This window comes from Trichosurus vulpecula, chromosome 3 (genome assembly GCF_011100635.1).
Source record: "Trichosurus vulpecula isolate mTriVul1 chromosome 3, mTriVul1.pri, whole genome shotgun sequence".
Classification (NCBI taxonomy): domain Eukaryota; kingdom Metazoa; phylum Chordata; class Mammalia; order Diprotodontia; family Phalangeridae; genus Trichosurus; species Trichosurus vulpecula.
The window spans coordinates 412,600,286-412,621,010 of NC_050575.1; the positions used below are offsets into that span (position 1 = coordinate 412,600,286).

Here is a 20,725-nt window from a genome sequence, read left to right on the forward strand (position 1 = left end):
GGGTATCTGTCTCCCACCAGCCTTTCTGTCTTTCCCCGTCTCACAGGCAGCTAGGAACCTTCAGGGATTTCCTTCTTTGCCTGTGGGGGTCTCTCACCAGCCTTCCTCTCCTCCTGCCCTCTGACAGGTGAGGTGTTTTTGTTCCACCCCAGAATTTCTTCCACTCTGTAAACTTAAGTGTTGAAGTAAGTAAGTGTCAGCATCCATGAAGTTTTTCTTTGTTATTTTCTTAAATCTCCAACTCCTGTTTTTATGAAAAGGTCTTTTCCATAGAATGACCTGGGTCCGAACTATTGTGCAGAAATGGGATTTTGCTGTTCTCTAACTCAGCACATTGGCTTTCTAGGAAGTAACTGGAGCTATCTACATCTAAGGTTCAAAGCACTGCATGTCTGTGGGATGCCCCTTTTTGATGATGATGATGGTGATAATGATAATGTACTCTCCTTCAGTGCCATGATAGATAACTTTAGTAAGCCACCATCTCTCTAGACTTGGCTTTTGTGTTTTAGTTCTTTTTTTTTAATTTCCTTTTCCATTAGTGAGGATGAATTTGCATCAGTCTGTCCACGGAGCTCCAACCATTTCAGCTTGTGACCAGTGGAATGTTTTGTCTGAGTGGCCCCCAGGAAGTGGGATGTCCGGGTTGATTTAGCCTTATGAGCAGCAGAGCTCTCCACCCACTTCATTTAAACTTGCCTCCGAGTACAGGGGATTGACCCTCTAGAAGTGTATTTCTGTTGTGGGTAATGGGGGAAGAACTCTCACCTGTGATCATAGCTTGGTTGGACCAGAATTTAACTTGAAGTACTTGGGGAATGAGTTGGGGGAGGTGGGGTTCTCCTAGCTTGAAACATCACCCTTATTGACTCTGCCTCTTCCCTTTTCCTTTAATATACCATATACTAGGGCTTGGCTTTCCGGAAGGGGAAATGGGGAGGGAAGGTAGGTGTCCTGTGGCCATCTTGGACAAATGGGGGGGGGAATGGAAGAGGCCCAAGGCTGGACAAAGGCAGAGGACATGTTCTGGCAAGGTGCTGAGTGGCAAATTAGAGACCGGTATGCTTGACTTGGGTTTCTGTCAAAATCCTAGAATATCTTATCAGAGAGCTTCTTTGTGAGCATTTAGAGAGGGAGCTAATGGGGCTCCTCAGGAGCAGGTTGTGCTAGAGCAGCTTACTTTCCTTTGTGGACAGGATCATGAGGCTGATGGGTCAGGGCAGAGCTGGAGATGACATCCACATTTCAGTGGAGAATTGGAGGAAGTGTCTCCCTAGCTTTGAAGACAGATAGAAACATGGCCTAGAAGCTGGTATCTGGGTCTAGAACTGGTGGACTGGTTAGACCTAGAGAGGTGTCAGGAGGGAGTTTCCACAAATGCTGAACAGCCAAAGAAAACTTCTTTGGATGCTGACAAGATGGTCACCCAAGGAGGACTCCTTAGTCCCAGGGAGGTGAGGGGCTGGGGTAATAGTTTTGAAGTGTTGCTGTAAGGTCAGGAAGGCAGATCCCTGAATAAAGGCCAATTGACTTGTCAGGGAGGAGGATTTTGCTGACTTGGGAGAGAGCATGTTTTCAGTAGAGCTGGATTTCACAGGTGACTTAGGCAGAGATCATCTGATTGGGCTGCAGGGCTTTAAAAATAAAGAATTTGTGGTTTTCATGAATAACTTTTGAGTTAGCAGAATTAAAAAATGGGAGGGGTTGTGCAGGACTTTTCTGGGCATTCTTGGCTTCTTAGCAGCTAAAAACTTGTAGGTTTTTTGGAAATTGAGATGAACCTGTTAAAGCCATTCCAGGAAGAGGCTGACACCATGAAGGGCAGCACCTGCTACTCTGCCCTCAGTGGGGCCAGTGCTATATGGTTGGAATTCAAAGGCCATTTCAGAAAGACTTAGGACATAATTTTTTCCTCTTTAGTAGTAAAGATATAATGTTCATTTTAAGTATTTGACTTACCAAAGCATCTGTTGTGAGAATCCTAGAGTGAGGAATTTACTTGGGATCATGTGCCAAGGGAAGGGTATATTTGTTACAGTGATTCCAGTTTCTTATTTAATGTCAGGGCTTTTAAAAGACAAATGTGAGGGTATAGACTGCTAGCATTTGGGATAAGTGACTTCCACCCTAACTTCAAATCTGTAGTATTCAAGTACCCTTCCCTGCATGGCATAGTTAGTTTTGCTGAGAAAACTGATGGGCACCTTAGCCTTCTGTGGGGTAAAGCCCAGTGGGGAAAATTTCTTACTTTTCTCCCATTGAATCTGAAGCAGTCTTCAATAAAATTAGCAGTGTTTCATGTTTATATTATAGCTAGGGAGAATGTCTGTGGTTCATTGATTGAGTATGCGTTGGATTAAAGGCCATATCTGTAGGACAGAGCAGAGATAGGTAGTTCTGGTGTATTGTTCAAGTGGTAATTAGATTATGTTAGGCTTAGCAAAGGTTGGTTCATTTGAACCTGGTGGTATCTACACTGGGAGGTAGATATTAAAGGTATTAGAACATTTTACCAGCAAGGCTGAATAAGGCTCAGAGATTTCTCCTGTGGTCACACAGGGATGATCAGGGGAGGGCCCAGAAACAAAGCTGATGGTTTCCAGTCCAGGTTTATATCTGATTGTGCTCGCTGCCACTGTCAAAACCCAGAACAATACTGAAGAGAAGAGGGTAGAATGCGAGAAGTGAAGAAAGGCAAGGGAATGCTTCTTAGAGATAGAACTGTGTTCTCAGAATATTGGAGAGACAGAGTGGGGGTAGGGAAAGAAGCCCTGAATTCAGAGGTGGAGACTTGGCTTCCCTCCCTCTGTGACCTTTGAGAGGCCCTTCACCTCTGGGGGCCCGGAAGGGGGAGACAATGGGGATAGAACATCGAATGTGACTGACTTTGTGAGGTATTGATTACTTTTTATCAACTATTTCTTTCATTTGTTTGTTTTTTTATTTTAAAGAAAAAAGTAAGGAATGGTTCTCTAGAAGGGAAAGTGAAGACATATTGGAAAATGTGGGTCATGTGAAAAATAGGCATAACATTTTTTGAAATAGATAAGGGGATTGTTCTAGATCAGCAAAGACACTTTGTAGTCTTAGGGCCCCTTTATATTCTTTAAAATTATTAAGAACCCTTCTAAGAGTTTTTGTGTATGTGGGGCAGAGCTATAGATATTTACCGTCTTAGAAATTAAAATGTCTCAGTATGATTATGAAACTGGCCTTGACCTTGTCTTCCTGTGCTGTCCCCCATACACTTCCCTCCCCCTTTGCCCCCCATCCCTGGTATCCCCTGGATGTTTCCCATGGTCTGTCTGGTTGTGGGAGGTAGCCTAGCATTCAAGGAACCCCACTTGGCTGTGGCCTCAGACCTAAGTTTACATCCAGCCAGAGGCTCAGGTAGCTCTGTGACCATGGGTGAGCTGACTTCCCTTGAGTGTCAGTGTTCCCAGCTGTGAAATGAGTCACATGGGCGGGCAGAAAGGCAGCTTCTGTTCTCTTCCCTCCGTTCACTGGGGAGCAGATGGAACAAGAAGCAGCGTTTCCTGTAGCACCTTAAGCTGCACTTCCTCTTCTGGAAAGTAAGCACTGAGCATTGTCAGAGGACAGAGCATTCCATTGTGCTGGGACGTCTCAGGGGCTCTAGCTTGGTTTTTTTTAACACACTGCTGACTGATAGGTGGTCATGGATTGCAAGGAGTTTTGAAAGATCAGTTAGACTCAGTTTTTTTTTCCTTTTAATAAACTTGTCCCTGTCTCCTCCCCCCTCCCCTAGTGACCAGCTCTCCTTTTGGTCTTTTGGCATGTACTTGAACCAGACCATTTTCGTCCTCTGCATTTTGGCACTGATGTTGTCCCACACCTAGTCCAGCCAGTTGAGGGGCCACACACTTCTTTGGTCCTAGGCCCACATGGGGAGATTTGGGGGGACTGCTTGTTGGGGAATTTCCTCCCCCCAAGCAGTTCCAAAACAGGGTCCCAGGGAGGGCCTCACAGTCCAATTGGAACCCAGGTCTTCAGCCCCCTAAGTCTGGCCCTTTTGGCTCGTTGCATCCATCACGTCTTCCTTGTTTTTGCCTAACTGTTAAACTCCATGATGTCCTTGTGCCCCAGTGTGTTTGGCTGCTCTCCGTTGTGGTCTGTCTATGTTGCTTCCCATTTCTAGTACCTTACCAGTGGTGCTGTGAACACATTTGTACAAATTCATGTTTTTAGCTTCTTGATTTGAGTATCAACCCTAAATGTGGAATCACCATGTCAGAGGATGAACCATTTGATCCATGTGTTTTGAATAAGTCAGAGTGGACTGCACCCCTCCCAGGTTTTTAGTGTAGTTTTAAGTATTAAATGTATTAAAATGCTTTCCCTTTGACTGCATGATGAATCTTGGTGTTTGTAGCAAAACTTAAACGTTACCATTTTTTTCTTTCCAAAATAGCTTTTGCCTACCAAAAAATTTTGGGAACCTGATGATTCCACAAAAGATGGACAAAAAAGCGTCTTTCTTGGGGACGATGAATGGAGAGAGACTGCTTGGGGTACTCCTCGTAAGTGATGACTTTTCTGTGAATCATTGCTCCACTAATCCTCACTTCCTTAACACTGAACTCACGAACAAGATAATATTGACATTCTTGTTGTTGAGGATGTAATGTTTTAAATTGAGTTCCAGAGCACATACCTACCTGCCACTTTCCAGATCCCTAGCTAACAGCCTCCTTGTCACTTAAAGAGTTGACAGACTAACTGTGCTATAGGGAAGATACCCCCAGCATGTGTATCTGAACTTTGTCTTCCCGGCCCTGATCACACAGGAGATATGGAGAAGAGCAGGCCACACTGGGAGGGCTGCTGAGATTGCCAGAGTGGGGAAGGAGTTCCTGTGGTTCAGGCTGCTGTGGACAAAAATGAACTGCTCATTTTGGATTTTAACCCTGGGAGTAAAGAGAGTGGGATAGCCTGTTTTTCAGCCTTAACATGGAAGCTAGATATTTACCATCTTAGAAACTAAAATGTCTCAGTATGATTATGAAACTGACCTTGACCTTGTCTTCCTGTGTTGTCCCCCATACATTTCGGGTCCCTGGAGTCGGTGTAGCTTCAATGCTCTCTCACCTGGAGCCTCCCTACTGGCTACCTCTTCTGGGGTTCCTGTGCTCAGTATCCTCTGTCTGCACTGTCTGGGTTCATTGCCTGCTTGTGTTATTGCCCCTAATGGACTTTGTGGAAGACTTTCCCTCCTGGCCTTCTCTAGCACCCCTTCTCTACCTCTCAGTGGGGATGGGGTGGGGGGGTCTCTCTGAGAAAATAGAGGCTCTTCTCCATAATCTGTACCCCTAAGCCCTTGGCCTCACCTCCCATCCTCTCCTCCTTGATTCTTCTGCCAGAGCACTTCGTGTCTCATTCCTTCAAGGAGCTCAGCACATCCCAACCAGTCTAGTGCCAGCGAGAGTTTGGAAGGGCTTCAAACTCTGGATTTCTGAATTGATCTTCCTCCTCAGTGCCCTGCAGCATTTGGCACTGGACCCCTTCCCTTCCTGAGACTCCTTTCCTTTTGTCCTCTCCCTCCCTTTGTGGCCTCTGCTCAGCCTTGAGGCCACAGCCTTTCTGGCTGGATCATCCTCTGGGTTCTGGATGCACTTCACCCTCTGCAATTTCTCTTCTTGGCGATCTTATTAGCACCAACGGGTCCTTTAATTTCTGGGCAGGCCCTTGTTTAACTGCTGTGGTCCAATCCTATACCATTGCCTGCGTAGGGCATGTTTCCTACTGGAGCCCAGAGGCACCTCAAACTCATAATCTCCAAATCTGGCACACTTCCCTCCCCCCCAAACCCAATCCTACTTTCTGATTTCCCTGATTCATTTGGACACTGCTGTTCTTGCAGTTACCCTACACTCTTCATTCTTGTGCTTTCAGCCCCTCCCGTTGTTGGTGCATCTCTCTGTGGGCACCTGACCACCACTTGAGCCCAGGCCCTCAGGTCAGGACAGGAGCCCTCTCCCACCTGCCCAGCCCATATTCCAAATCCCAGGTTTGACCAACTCCTTCCCCTTGTCTAAAATTCGAGTGGTTTGCTGTTGGCACAAACCTAGGATACACATTTCCTTGGATGTAAAGCCCTTCACTTTGCTCAAGCTTTTCCTGAGGATTTCTCATTGCTGAGCTGCCATTGCCAGAGGATCAGGCTCATTCACCATGTCCCCTCCTGATCAAGAAGTTCCCAGATAAGCTAGAAAGCCACCTGTTTGGCGTGCCTTCTTTTCCTGTCTCTCACACTTGACTGTTCCTTCTTCCCTTGATAGCCCAGCCCTGCTCGGGCCCTGGGCCTGGACCTCCTCCCTTCTGATGCTCCCTGCCCTCCTTCCCTGGCCAAAATGGCTTGCTTTCTCTCTCTGATTACTTCCAGTCTTTAGCTGGGTAGAGCTTGTGTGTACATGGTTGTTCGCATGTTTCCTCTTTAGATTGGTCATGTTTTTGACAAGGGGAAGGAGCTGCTCGGGCCTGGGATTGGAATATCCGTTGGGCAGGTCTGGGCTCTGGTGTTGTCCTGGCGGTGTGCACAGGGAGAGAGATGTGGCAGTGTTGGGACAGGCTGAAGGTATGAGAGGGAGGCGAATGGGGGACTGCCCTCCTTGGGTTGCCTTCTCTGTCCCCAGCCCTTAGCAGCAGTGCCTGTGGGAGCATTGAGGGAATGTTTATTGACTGACTGCTTGGCCCCTGGGCCTTTGCACAGGCCCTCAGCAGTGGACTTGTACATAGAATCCCTAATTTCTTGGAAAGCTCAGCTCCAGTGCTGACTCCTTCTCATCAGAAGCTTTTCTTGTCCACCCCACCCCCCAAAACAAAACAGAATTAGCTTATTTGGACATGAATGTACATGAATCTCTGTGGATGCATCTATTTCTTTTTCTTCTTCCTTTATGCTACAGTACATGTTCCTAGAAAGCAGGGACTTTGCTTTCGGTGGTTGTGTCCCCGTGGTCTGGCACAGTGCTTGTCAAGACCCACAGAAGCTTAGTTAATGCTTGTTGGAGAAATGTGGAGCTTAAAATACTCCAACTTGTGCTGTTTGTATGTGGGCCTAAATTTCTGATCCTACAGAAGCATGTTAAAAGTGATTTACTTTATGGTGAGTTTTCTAGAAGACTCAGGGAAATGAAATGTTGCTTAAGGGGATTTGAAACACCCTTAAGTTATACCAGATCATTTTACTATATTTCCAGAATGAACTTTTCTTTGAAAGTAGAATTGAATGCAGCACTGCTTATGATAGTAATTAGACAGTAACTTTGAACAGCTCTTGCTGAGTCAAGTTTTAGGTTAATGGTGGTGTTTAGATCTATATGATGTTTGAGTTGTTGTTACATTGCTCATATTTTGAGGTAAAAATGGCTCAATTTTTATTATTCAAGCCTAAACACTTCCTTAAAGCAATCCTTAAGCACTGAATAATTTCTAAGGTCAGGAATTCCGCTTGAATGAATGGGCCGGTTCAGAGCCGGATTATGCCCTTTTAACAGAAATCAGGGCATTTGTAGTTTGTGTCAGTAAGCAAACATATGAGCTTTGAAAAGTGACATCATTATTAGGTCAGTGCATGTGAGCAGTTAACGCTCTTACCTAGATGGAATCCTTGAAGACAGATTTAGAGATGGTAAAGATTTAATTATGGGAATTGCATTTAAGGAATGAAAAATTAGAGGCAAGAATTTAACCAGATTTTTCATACTAAAGCTCCAATTCTTTATGTAAATTTAATGCTGCTTTGCCAGAACTTTGCCTAGTTTACTTTTTTCTTTGAAACGGCATATTGTGAATTTTGAGATTCTTTTCATTCTATTTTCAAAAATTCAATGAGACTAAGATTCCTTTACTATGTTGGTGGTCATTTCAATTTTATTGTATTTTAAGTATCAATAGAAGACTTTGGGAAGTGAACCATTCCTAGTTGAGTTAGACATTTATATTTATATTCAGTATGAATGGTTGGAAAATAGGTGGTGTGCTAGATAACCACTAGCAACATACATTAGCTGTATGGTTTTGTTTTTTAAAATGCAGTATTGTGTTCTACAAATTTGTCTCTGATAATGACTGTATAATTTTAATTTTGGAAAATGTTATTAGGTATTTTTAATTCTCTTGAGGTATTGATGGAGTTTTTTAAAGCCAAAAGTAAATTGCTTGCTTTCTCCAGGCTAAATCAGAAACTTTGGATGAATGGCTGAACAAAAAGTAAGTGCTTCCTCTGCGTGTGCCCGGCACTCTGCTAAGCTCTGGGGGCACAAAGAAAAGCAAAGAGACAGTCCTTGTGCCAAGAGAGCTTGCATTCTCGTGGGGAAAGACTCCCCATTGGGAAGACTTGGGCAGCGGTGATTGGGTGTCATAGCTGATGAAGGAGAGAAAGGTCTGAATGTGGTGGGGTGATCTGGAGAAGGTCTGGGCCAGCACTCAGCAGCTCAGAGTTGAGGCGCCCAAGATGTGGACCTCTGTAGTGGCATGTCCTGTGGACATCCCCTCTTCTTCCGAGGTGCCCTACTGCTGTCAAGGGGACCATCATCTTCCCAGTTACCTCAGCTCCTGACCCTCATGTCATCCTTGAGCCCTCACTTTCACCACTCATATCCAGCCAGTTGTCAAGTCCTGGCGATTCTTGTAACCTTCTCCAGTATATGTGTGCTCCTTTCTTTCTTCTGACTCTCGCCGTCTTGGTCCAGGCCCTCATGACTTCGTGCCTGGACTATAGTAATAGCCTGCCGGGGGGTCTGCTTGCCTACAGCCTCCCCTCTCCAGTCAGCTTTCCACTGAGCTGACAAATGAATCTCTCAGAAGTGCACATCTGACCATGTCACTCCCTTACATTATTTCCCACCCGGTTGTTCCTTTAGACTTCTCCAAGAAACTCACTTGCAGCATCAAATGAACTCTGAAACTCCCACCTCTTCAGCACCCCCTTTCCCCTTCTTTGGAGAGAGTAGAAGTGGACATTGGAGAGCTCCTTGAAGGTCTTTCACAAGTAAGGAGGGGGGCCTAGGGCAGACATGCAGTCCCACTGGCTGTGGGACTTCACCATGCCCTGAGTCCCCTCTCCCCCAACCCCTGATGAGATCCCCAAATGAACTAATCTAGAGGGAGAAGAGGGCCAAGGACAGAAACCTGAGGGACATGTAGGGTTAGAGGGTGTGGTGTAGTCTGGAGGAAAGATACAGCAAAGGAGAGGGAGGAAAAGAACCAGGAGAGAAGAGAGGATTCAGGAGGAGAGGGTGACCAGCAGGGTCAGAGGCTGCAGGGAGGTCAAGGAGTGTGAGGATTGAGAAAAAGCCATTGGATTTGGCAACCCAGAGATTATTGATTAACTTTAAAGAGAGCAGCTTCGGTGAGATGATGAGGTTAGAAACCTGATGGTAAGAGCTTAAGAAGAGATTGAGAGGAAGTGGGGGCATTGATTGTAGATGACCTTTTTGAGGAGTTTAGCCATCAAGGCAGAAGAGGAATAGGGTGATAGCAGGGAGGCACGTCTGTAGGCAGGAGGGAGAGATTGAGGGCAAGTGAGAGACGGGGCAGTCTGCTGGAGGAGACGGTGGAAGGGGATCAGCCCTGGTCAGGATTCAGGCCATTAAGGAGCAAGTAAAAGTGATCATTCTTCACTTGGAATACGTCGGACGTCCAGCCTGCTCAATACTGAACAAGAATATCATTTTCAGTGTACTTGGGAGCGTAGTAATGTAACATTTAGAACTCTAAGGAGGTAAGCTGTCCAGTCCACCTCCCTCTTTTCATGGATGAGAGAGAGAGAGATTCAGAAATGTGGCTAAGGTTACATAGCTACAAAGTGCCTGAGGAAGGACTAGAACTTGGGTCTTTCTGATTCCAAACCCAGTACTCTGGACTGTGCCAACTAGCTGGCTTTTTTAAGTGAGTACTTATATTTCTGTGGCTAGTTAGTTGGGCTAACCACTTCCTTAGCCTTTCAGACTTGATTTTCCTATTGATTAGATTGATTAGAGAATGAGCTGTGATTCTGCACCCTGTTGGGAACCATTTGTAAAACTTTGTGACAGAAGTTCCTTTAATAAGTTTTGCCTCAGTTACTATATCTGAGTGTGTATTGTGATCATTTTTACTTTCCACTTCTCTTAAACTGTCTATCCTTTTTTCCCTGGCATCTAGGATGCACAATGGCTGGAGCAATGGACCTAGAGTCAAGATTCCTGAGTTCATGTCCAGCCTCAGACACTTAATGTGTACAAAGTAACCAGGGCAAACCCCTTAATTTCTGTCTGCCTCAGTTTCCTCTTCTGGAAATGGGCATTATAGTAGTAGTTACCTCCTAAGGTTCTTGAGGATCAAATGAAATAACTTTGTAAAGTGCTTAGCACAGTGCCTGGCACATAGTACTTGCTATATATCCATGTTAGCTTACACACACACATGCATATAAATGTTGCCCTTCCCTCTCTCCCTTCCATAGTAGTAATAAAAGTAGTAGTAACAAAAAATATTACTGAAGCTAAAAGGACTCATTTTTTATCTGTATGGAAAGCTGCAGTGCTAGGAATGGGATTGCTTATGAGTGTTTCTTAAACTAGCTAGTGGAGTAGGTAGCTTGGAATTAGTGGTCTTTGAAAAGTTACTCAACTTGTGGGTAAGCCAGGTTCTGAGCGGGGAATATAATCTTGCTTGGTGGCACCTTGGGCTGTGCTGGTGAGAGTGCTTCCTGTTAGGGGAGCATCAGTCTTTCTCCCCTCCCTCCTAGCTTGTCCTAATTGTTCTTTTTTGGGAATTTTTTTCCTGAGGGTGCCTGTGATCCCCTGCCTGGGCCCCCAGTCCTCTATCTTACCTGTTATTTTAACCTCTTCCCCAGTGCCCTGACTTCCTCTGACCTGCTTTCAGGTTGTTCTTTCTCTCTACTTCCCAGTAGCTCAAAGAGTCTTTGTCATCTGAGCGACTGTCAAATGAGTGTCCTCCCATTGAGTTTACGTTGAGCAGCATTTAAGCTGAAATACGGCAGGGGGTTTCTTCCCTTCTGTTGTCTCATGACCTGTTTAACTTGGAAGTTGACGCAGTTTTCGTTTTATTCTTTCTTCCAAACAGACCATTCGATGTCCCAGCCTATTATGGTGCAGAGAAGACCTGGACAGGGTTTTCATGGAAACAGTGAAGTAAATGCAGTTCTGTCTCCTCGGTCCGAAAGCGGAGGCCTCGGCGTGAGCATGGTAGAATATGTGTTAAGTTCTTCTCCTGCAGATAAATTGGATTCTCGATTTAGGAAAGGAGCTTTTGTAAGTACCTCTGTGCTTGGAGGAAAGCCTCAGTCCTTTGCTTGTGTCTAATTCGGTTATCTTGAATACGGTTAGGGAGGATGCCTAGTTCTTGTCCTCAGTCCTCCTTATTTAAGGAGTCCTAAAATGGAGAAAAAGAGCAGCATTTGGGGAGGGATTTGGGCTTCATTATGACACAAAGCATAAGCCCCAGTAACTTCCTCAACCAATCTTCAAGATGAAATTTTAATGCCTTGTAGGGGAGCCGTGCACATTGCAATTCGAATGTGGCACCTTGTAATTGCCAGGAGATTCTCTCTGTGTGAAGCAGTCATTGTACTTTGTGGTGTTAGTGCTTTCCTTAGCCCCGCTATAGTTAAGGTTGCCTTAGCGCTTCCATTATAAACGGCGATGGTGTTGTATTCCAGTTCTGGCCTTTGGTAAACAAGGGAACCACTCCATTCAACTTTGAAGTGTATTTGTTGTTTCTGTGCACTGCAGCGTAGACTGAGGTCACCTTACGGTGCCTTTTTTGTGTGCTATTAAATTTTCAGAATCAAACAGATTCTTTCTCCTCAGGGCCCTAGAGATGCTGAAACAGATGGACCTGAGAAAGGAGATGAGAAAGGCCAGGCTTCTCCGTTTGAGGAGGACACAGACAGAGATCTTAAACAAGGAGATGAGGAGGATTCTAAAATAAAAGGCAGAGGGTTGCCAAATGGAATGGATGCCGATTGCAAAGATTTTAAGTAAGATTTTCGCTTTCTCCAGAAGACAAGCATGTCCTTACTGGGCTGTGGGGCTCCTTCAGACACTTTTCCAGGTGCCTCCCATTATGCCTGGGTCACCACTGCCTGGGACTACGGTTTTTTTGTTACTTGGGAGCTAGGCTAGTTGGTTTGCTCAAAACCTTTGGATCCTCAGAATAATTCATGGGAAATGCAAGTCTTTTGCAGCATTTCAAATGAACAGCACTGTGATCGAGAACTCTCATTTGTTTTGCTCTATTCTCCCCTGCCCAACAGTGCCTCCTCTTGTCTGAGCTCCTGGTGGTGAATCCTCCCTTCTCCTTCCCCCTCCTCCTCTTCCTCCTGCCCCTCCTCCCTCCCCTCCTCCTCCCCTTAATAGTTTAGTCAAAAGAAATGAAGGCTTTAATGTCACTGAGAAGCAATGACCCTATTGAAGGAGTCTGTTGGTTTTGATGGCAAGAAGACAGTAGATGGTGGAGATTTGGGAGTTAGTCTGAGAATGCACTTCATTGCTTTGAGGAATTAGTGTGGCCCAGTCATCTGCAGATGTGCTTGATCTTTTCCTTCAAAGGCTTGGTTCTTACAGCACCAAATTCTATAAATCTTACATATTATTACTTCCTATTGGTTTCCTGTTTATCAGCTTGTATCGAAACAGATACTAAATTAATTGTGTCTAAAAGCCAATTATCCACATGTCCAGAGGGACTGGTGTTTAAATCTGTTGCTTTTAGATAGCCATAGTGAGGGAGATGTTGGCATAAAATGATTTTAAAATCACGGATGCAGCCCACTGGGCTGAGTGCAAAACAGCATCCAGTAAACCTCTTTTGAAAATAGAAATGAATTCAGTGAAATGCAAGGAATTATGTTTAGAAAACGCATCTTGCATTTGCTTCCCAGCTCCTATGGAACACAGATTTCATCCCAGACTAATTAGTTAATACTAATAAGCCTTCAGGGTCCACATCTTTATAATTGAAGTGTTAAAACAACATTAACTATAGCAAGAAAAAACGGCACCACGGAAAGGGGCAGACCCTAAACACAGTAACCATGGAGAGACGGACTTCCTAGCAGCAGCCTTTCTTTTTTAAACAAATTAAGATGTGTTTGGTGGAGAATACTGCGGTTTTGGTTTTCTGCGTAGAAATGCTTTGCACTCGTATGAATGTTCTAATTCTGTTCTATGTTAATAGTGCTCTTATTTTGTCATGTTACTAAATAGGGGGATTCAGCTTCAGTTACTAGATGACAGAAAACATTTTTCCAAACCAGAGCCATTGGTGTGTCATCCTAGCATCCTAAACAGTGGGATGGAATCGTTGAATCTCCAAAGCTTTCCTGAGGAATTTGGAAGGTTTATTGTCAGTTCTGTTCATTTTGTCCTTCCTGTTTATGCAACATGGAAATGAGTCTGAGCATTAGCCTGAACAAATAAAATGAGAGTCACGTGTGGCTTCTGATTATGGCTGGATTCGTAGACTTGTCCCTAATATCCGTGGTAGAGAAGGAGCCTGATCTTCTCTTCAGTATCTGGAGAAGAACTAAGGGTGTTCTGAAATCAAGTCCGGCAAGGCCCTCTGGCCCACCACCTTACCAGGACATCATTCTAGCTTCCCTTTCGCCTCTCTGGGTCTGCTTGGAGTTAGGGTCCATGCTCAGGCGCGGGCCCCCTCCCCATGGCTTGCCCTCAGATACTCTCACCTCCACTTGCTCCACTCCATTATGATCATATACAAAGATGGCCACACTCTGATCTTGCCACCACTCACAGATCTATCACGTCTGTGTCCATGAGCTCTGGAATGCTGGTCTTATTCTGTTGTCAGGCCACCTCTCGCTCTGCCTTGTAACCCCAAGCTTTGTTCCTTGTCCTCCCTGTGACTTCCACTTGACCTGCAGTTCTCTGCCAGCCCATTCCTCCCTGCTCTGTCCACCTCCTCCTTTCCCTGTCTCAGCCCCTTGGGGAACCAGTTCATCTCCTGTCTCAAGTGCCCAGATCTCTGTTCCACTTGCTGATCTTTCCCTGCCAAGCCTTAGGCCTGCATCACTATCACCATCCTCTGCGTTTACTCCCGCTCACAGCTTGCTGAATGAAGCTGTGCTTACATAGGTCATCAGGGTCCTCCCTGCTGCCCGGCAGTGAGGTGGATCCATCCCGATCTGACACACTGTCCTGCGCTCTGCAGCAGCTCTTCCCAACCTTTTATCCCTCTGTGAGCTTCCCATGGCTCCCCCTCTATACCACTCTCCCAGCTGAGAGCCTGGCTTGTATTTCACTGAAAATATTGATACTGTTTGATGAGAGCTCCATCTTCCCCTTTCCTCCTGCATATCTCACATCTACTAGATCCCTTCTGCAGTCTGAAGGCCTTCTCTTTTGAAGGGCCAATGCCTCTTAACTGCGCAAGCGATCCCCATTCCATTGCCTCTCCTGCATCAGATTGCCATCTCCATTCCATCTTCTCACTTGTCTTTAGCCTCTCCTTATCTGTTTGCTGCCTCCTTGCTCTACAAACCTTTTCCTCCACCCTTCCGTGTTAGCTATTGTCCCATATCTGTCCTCTCTTTTCTGGCTCAGCTTTTTGAGAAGGCCATCTCCAGCAAGTGTGTCTACTTCATTAACCCTTCCTCTCTTCTTCATTCTCTGTAGTATGCCTTCTAGCCTCATCATTCAGCTGCAATGGCTTTTTCCAATGTTAGCAGGTATCTCTGGATTGACAGCTCTAATGGGGTTTTCTCAGGCCCCATTCTTCTTGCCCTCTTCTCCTGGATCCTCTCTTGTCTCCTGGTTTACCTGGGTCTTCTCTTTATCCTACAGCGTCTTCTCAGTCTCTTTTGCTTGCTTTTCATCTGGGTTGTGCCTGTGTCCCCAGGTCGCTGTGCTGTGCCTCCTCTCCCCTGCCTTCCCCTCCTCTCCATAAATTCACTTGGTGGTCTCACCAGCCTCCCACCTTCTTGCATCTCTTTATGCAGCCCTGTCTTCTCTGCTGACCTCCAGTCTCATATCTCTTGCTACCTCATTGTCCTCTTAAACTCAGCGCAGCCCAACTCATCCTCTTTCCCTAAAGCCTTTCTGTCTTCCCGACTGCCCTGTTCTTCTCAAGGTTTTTGCTGTCCTCTCATTCCCCCGAGCTCACAGTCTCGATGTGCTCCTGGACTCCTGGCTCTCTCTCATCCCCCCGTGGTTTCTACCTTTGCCCACCTTTCCTCTGTGCTCTCTGCTCCTGACATTGCCATTTCCACACTGTGTATGCCCTCATCACACCCAAGAGCCTGCTAGCTTCTCATTCAGTGTTAACTCGTCGCTTTGCTCTGGCCACCTGCTCTGCCCAGGCTTCCCTCTTCTACAAGTAGCCTTTCGTAGTTTCCCCTTAATGCTCGTGCCTTCCCTCTGGTGATTGCCCCTCAGTTTACCCTCTCTGTACCTTGTTTGTACACATGTAAGCATGAGGGCAGGCACCGTGTCTCCACAGTGCATGGCACTTAGTAGGCACTTAAGAAATGTTTCTGATAGACTGACTTGGTAGAGCCCTGTTTGGGAGGGCCCTGGGATCTGGCTTCTGGAAGGGCCTCTGCTTGGAGAGTGGGGTTGGGAGGGAGGCCAGAAATCATGCAGAGAGAAGGGGGGGTGGTGTGGTTATAAGTGACAAGAGTTGAAATGAAGGAATGGATTTTTTCTCTTTTTATTCCGTGTCCACAGTTTCCAGCAGTAATGTGGAGGAGCCCTTGCAGGGGGAAATGCTGCTGTGTGGTGCTGGGAGCTATTGGCACAGCCTGGCTTTCAGAAAAGTCAGGGATATCTGTGTGTATACGTATCCTCCTTATCCCTGGACACAAAAGAGAATTATTTAGGGGAATGGCTAAAAAAAACCATTGGGGATGCATCCATGGAGATTTTCACACAGGCAACTTATTTTGCTGCTTGCCTTCTGTTTTATTCAAGTGACCCAGATCTCTGGGGCGAGAGCTTTTGCTTCCAAGCTTCAGGGGAGCCCCCATTTTTCTCCTGGCCTTTCTCCTGGACACCAGGTTAAGCCATGTTTTTAGTCTAGGTGACTGAGCCTTCCATCTCTTGGTCAAGTCATCGCTTTTCATTGATGGCACAAAAAAACCTGCTGGCTGATTCCTGGAAGTTCTTTCAAAATTAAAGTTCAGGGTCTTTTTTTCATCATGAAAACTGGAGTTTGGTTTCCATTCTGATGCATTTATTCTGTTCTGGTTGGCAGTGATTTATTTGCTCTCATCTACAAAGTAGAGAGGTTACTTCCTAGCTGTCCCAGCGACAGCTCAGTGGAGTTGTTGCCTGGAGTGCTGGGCCTGGAGAGTCAAGAAGACTTGAGTTCAGATCTAGCCTCAGATACTTAGCATGTGACCATGGACAAGCCATTTCACAGTTGTCTTCCTCACTTTCTTCAAGTATAAAGCAGAGATAATAGCTTCTACCTCACCTCTCAGGCTCAGTGTGAGGATTTGAGGAGATAATACTAGAAAGGTGCTTAGCACACTGCCTTGCACATATCAAGCCTTTAAGAAATGTGCATCTCATGCCATCTTTGTCACTGCTTGTGTGACCTGCCTCTCTCAGCCTCCATTTCCTCACCTGTTAGATGGGGATAATAGCCCCCACTTCCCAGGGTTGGGAGAGCTTGGATTAGTTGGCCCCCACATTCCCCTTTACCTTTTAATCTTTGGTTCTATGAGTAACTCAACAGTGCCAAGAACTTAGAACCTCTTCCAAGGCACTATGAGTAGTTCTAGCTCCCATGAAATGGGAGAAGTTCCATTGGAGCTTTGAGTTAGCCATTCATGCACCAGCCTTATTCTCTTCAGTAGAGCATGGGAGACCCTGATTCCTGGTCTGAGGTTCCTTAGGTCCTACAGGGCTGGGGGCCAAATGATGCCTAGGCCCTTCCTGGCTCTAATTAATAACATGGACATTGTGCACTCCTTGGCTATCTTGGATTATTACGTGTGTTGTCTAGACTTGAAGCGTTTCTGGAACCTTCTGTGTTTCTTTAGGATACTGTAACCTTTTCCCTTGTGCTGGGAGCTTTTCCTCGTTCTGATCCTGCCTAATTCTCTTTATTTAGTCGTACTCCAGGAAGCCGCCAAGCTTCTCCCACAGAAGTAGCTGAGCGCCTGGGCCCCAGTTCAAATCCTCCTGAAGGACTGGGTCCTCTCCCCAATCCTGCAGCTAATAAGCCCCTCGTGGAGGAGTTCCCCAGCCCTGAAGCCCAGACTTTGGATGCCATGGAGCAGGTGGGCCTGGATTCCTTGCAGTTTGACTATCCTGGAAATCAGGTGCCAATGGACTCTTCAGGAGCTGCTGTCGGCCTCTTTGACTACAGCTCTCAGCCACAGCAGGTAACTGGGCTTACTGGGGCAATTGGTGCTGCCCACAATGAGGGTGAGGTCTACGAGAAAAGCTCAAATGGGCCTCTCTTTGTCTCCTAGCTCTTTCAGAGGACCAGTGCATTAACCGTCCAGCAGTTAACGGCCGCCCAGCAGCAGCAGTACGCGTTAGCTGCTGCCCAGCAGCCGCACATTGGTGAGTGAGGAGCGCAGCTGGTGTGGGGACAGGGCAGGGAGGGGCGGGTGTCCTCCTCAGCAAAGCAAAGGGGGTTTTATGAGAAGATCCTTGGCCTTTTGATGCTTCCCTAAAGACCATGTTCCTAGCGAGTGGCCTCCTTTGGTATTTTGGTGCAAGGTCAGGGCTGAGTGACACTTCCTGGTGGGTGCTGGTCAGTTTTGTGGCTGAAGAGCAGCAGGGTCTTATACACTTGAGAAGAAGAGTTAGAAATTCCACCTTGTAGCACCTGGGGGGCTCTGGCTAGGCTGCCCACTCCCTCCTTGGTGCAATGGGGATCAGCACTGTGCTTGGGTACACTTGGAGACCGGCCTGGGGTCATTAGGCCCTGTGATCCTGGGCCAGTCACTTAACTGCTGACTCCTGTATCTGTCAATGGGGTGGTTGTGAGGTTCAAACTAGATCCTGTTTGTAAAGCTCTTAGCACAGTCCCTGGCACACAGTAGGCTCTCTATAAACGTAAACTCTTACCACTATCATCATCTGCTGTGTCTGAGACTTGAGACTCTGTGCATGACTGTGGCCAAGTGACTTCCCTCCCACCTGTCCCACTTTTCCCAGCATTGTTGTCAAGGTCAGATGAGAGTGACAAGGGCAATGGGGAGGCGGGTTATTGAGGATGTTATCTGTCTAAGGCTTTGAGCAGCAGCAGCAGGGTGTGAAAAGGAAGCTTATTTCCTGCAGGTGATGGAAGATCTTGGGGATCAGTGATTGTGCTTTCTTAGCTCCTACAGGGATCTCTTTGTCCCAATTGGCCTGTGCCTATGATCGTGCTCTTTGTCCTGTGCTCTAGCTTGTAGGCTTTGGGAGCCTGGGACTGGGTGGTCGGGGCCCTGGGGCCAGATGTGATCTGCTTGCCTCCCCCAGGTGGAGGAAGAGCTTCCCTGCTAGCTCCCCTCCTGGGGCTGGGCCTGGAGCCTGCTGTTGGCAGCTTCTGATTGCTGTAAGGAGGAGGCAACAGGCCCACAAGGGACACCTCCCCGGGGGCAGTGGCAAAGTCCTTGGTTCCCATATCTCCAGAACGGGCTGGTGCCAGGGTGTAACATTGGTCAGGGACCCTTTCTGTTTCATAGACTCCCTCCTGAGCGTCATTACTGGGCTTCTCATTAAACACTTGACTGGGGAACAGTATGAAGCACTACCTCCTCCTCTGGCTCTCTTGCCTTTTTCTTGCTCTTTCTGAGGCTCCCCGTGCGTATTTTGTTTAGTTTAGGACATAGGGAGAGTGATGAAAGGAGGACTCCCCCTCCTCCCCCAGGTTTTTCCTTAAACAAGTGTTTTATTTTTGCTTTTAAAAAATATTGTCGTCGCTTCTCAATGAGTTCTGGGAATCTTTTTTTCCTGTCTCCATCCCCTAACCCAATATAACCAGCTCTTGTAACAAATCCAGTAAGGTCAAACAGTCCATCGCATTGGCCATGGCTGACATGGGATGCTTCACTCCCCACCTGTAGTCCAAGGCTTTCTGCCAGAGAATGATCAATGGGGACTCTGGAGCTGAGCCAAGTCCAAAACTTTAATTAAGAACCTCCTGTGTGCCAGGCACTGAGCTTAACCTTTGAGACAGAAAGAAAGGCAGAAAGCAGCCCCAGCTTTTGAGCTTCCAGTGTGATGGAGGAACCCATGTGCAGACAGGACATGTACAGACTAAAGTGGAGATGACCTCAGGCTCATCTGGTGTGTGTGAGTGTGTGTATGTCTGTCTGTTTGTCTATGTCTGTCTGATGGAGCTAAGGTTGGCCATTGAATTGCTGGAATTTCTGATTTCTGTAAATGGTGTTTTCCTACTGATGTGGCCCTGTACCAGTTCGTTCGAGTTGGAATTTTCGTGTTCCTTGTTTCTTTCTGTGTAAAAATGTTTGTTCCATGACATCCACACATCAGAGAAGGAGAGCATTTCAGTGCCTTCGTTACTGTCTAGTCAAACTGAGACACCAGAGGCCTCCCTGATAGTGATGCCCAAATGGAGAGTACTCATCTGGCCCTTGCTTTACGGGCTCTGGGAGGGGGTGACACTTTTCATTATTAGTAAAGTTTGCTTGAGATCAAACATGAATTTGCCTCTTGGCAGTTCACTTCCACTGTCCTTGGAGTTTGTTAAATTAGACACAGCTACATGACAATGGCTAGAGTGATGGGCCTAGGTCAGGTCAGGGATACCTGAGTTCTGATACAGCCACAGACACTTACTAGCTGTGTGATGTCTGTTCTGCCTCAATTTCCTTATCTGTAAAACAGGAGTAATAAAACCATGAACCATGTAGATCAAATGAGATAATGTATGTTGTGTTTTACAGATCTTAAAAGAATAGAGAAATGTTTGCTATTATTAAGCTAACTATACCTTTTATTGCAATACAAAAAAGCATGAACGGCAGCTATTCCATGCAATACCATAGAGAAAATGCATTTAGTAACATTCTTCTGTGGACGGGGAATCGCAAAAAGGAATGGAGGGAGGAGGTTCACAGTCTGGCGCATTGGAGAGAAGGGATGAGGAGATGCCTAGGCTGGGCACCGTCACACAGGAACCTGGGCCCAAGCCTTGTGCTAAGGCCAAGGGAAACACATGCAAATGAAAGAAAGACTTGCACTGCCCTAGGCACCTTACGTTCTTTTTTCTCTCTCACTCCCTAATTCCTTGCTTTTTAATTTAAATTATTTTGAAACAAAAATCTACCTTCTTTCTCTCTCACATTCCAACATCCTTCTGCCCTCTTGGTTCATACCCCTTTGGTGGGGAGCCCCTCAGAATCTAGTTTGTCATTGTGTTCCTTAGAGTCCTTTAATCTTTTCTGTGATTGTTGTATACGTTGTTTGCCTGGTTTGGCTCACAAGTCTTCCCAGGTTTTTCTGGAATCTCATTTCTTATAGCACAGTAGTATTCCATCCTAATCATACACCACAACTTGGGCAGCCATTCCCCAATTGATGGGCATCCCCTTGATTTCCAATTTTTAGTCACCACGAAAACAGCTGCTATAAATATTTTTGCTCATATGGGCCCTTTCCCCTGGTTTTTTTATTGTACAGACCTAGTTGTGGCATTGTTGGGTCAAAGGGTATGCAGTTTGCTAGGCCTTTGGGCACACTTCCAAATTGTTCTCCAGAATGGTTGAACGAGTTCA

The 20,725-nt window shown here is 46.2% G+C and overlaps 1 protein-coding gene across 6 annotated transcripts in view; it reads left to right on the forward strand.

Moving 5' to 3' along the window:
- Nucleotides 1-20,725, forward strand: part of PUM2 (pumilio RNA binding family member 2) — a 91,221-nt gene that overhangs the window by 28,636 nt on the left and 41,860 nt on the right. For 5 of the 6 annotated variants that reach the window (XM_036749165.1, XM_036749166.1, XM_036749169.1 and 2 more), the window contains exons 3-7: nt 4,430-4,538; nt 11,089-11,276; nt 11,835-12,004; nt 17,101-17,374; nt 17,465-17,558. In XM_036749165.1, the coding sequence (XP_036605060.1) occupies nt 4,430-4,538; nt 11,089-11,276; nt 11,835-12,004; nt 17,101-17,374; nt 17,465-17,558 (835 nt within the window). Of the gene's footprint in view, nt 1-46; nt 128-4,429; nt 4,539-11,088; nt 11,277-11,834; nt 12,005-17,100; nt 17,375-17,464; nt 17,559-20,725 lie in introns of all 6 variants that reach the window. The other variant, XM_036749168.1, reaches the window with a different exon arrangement.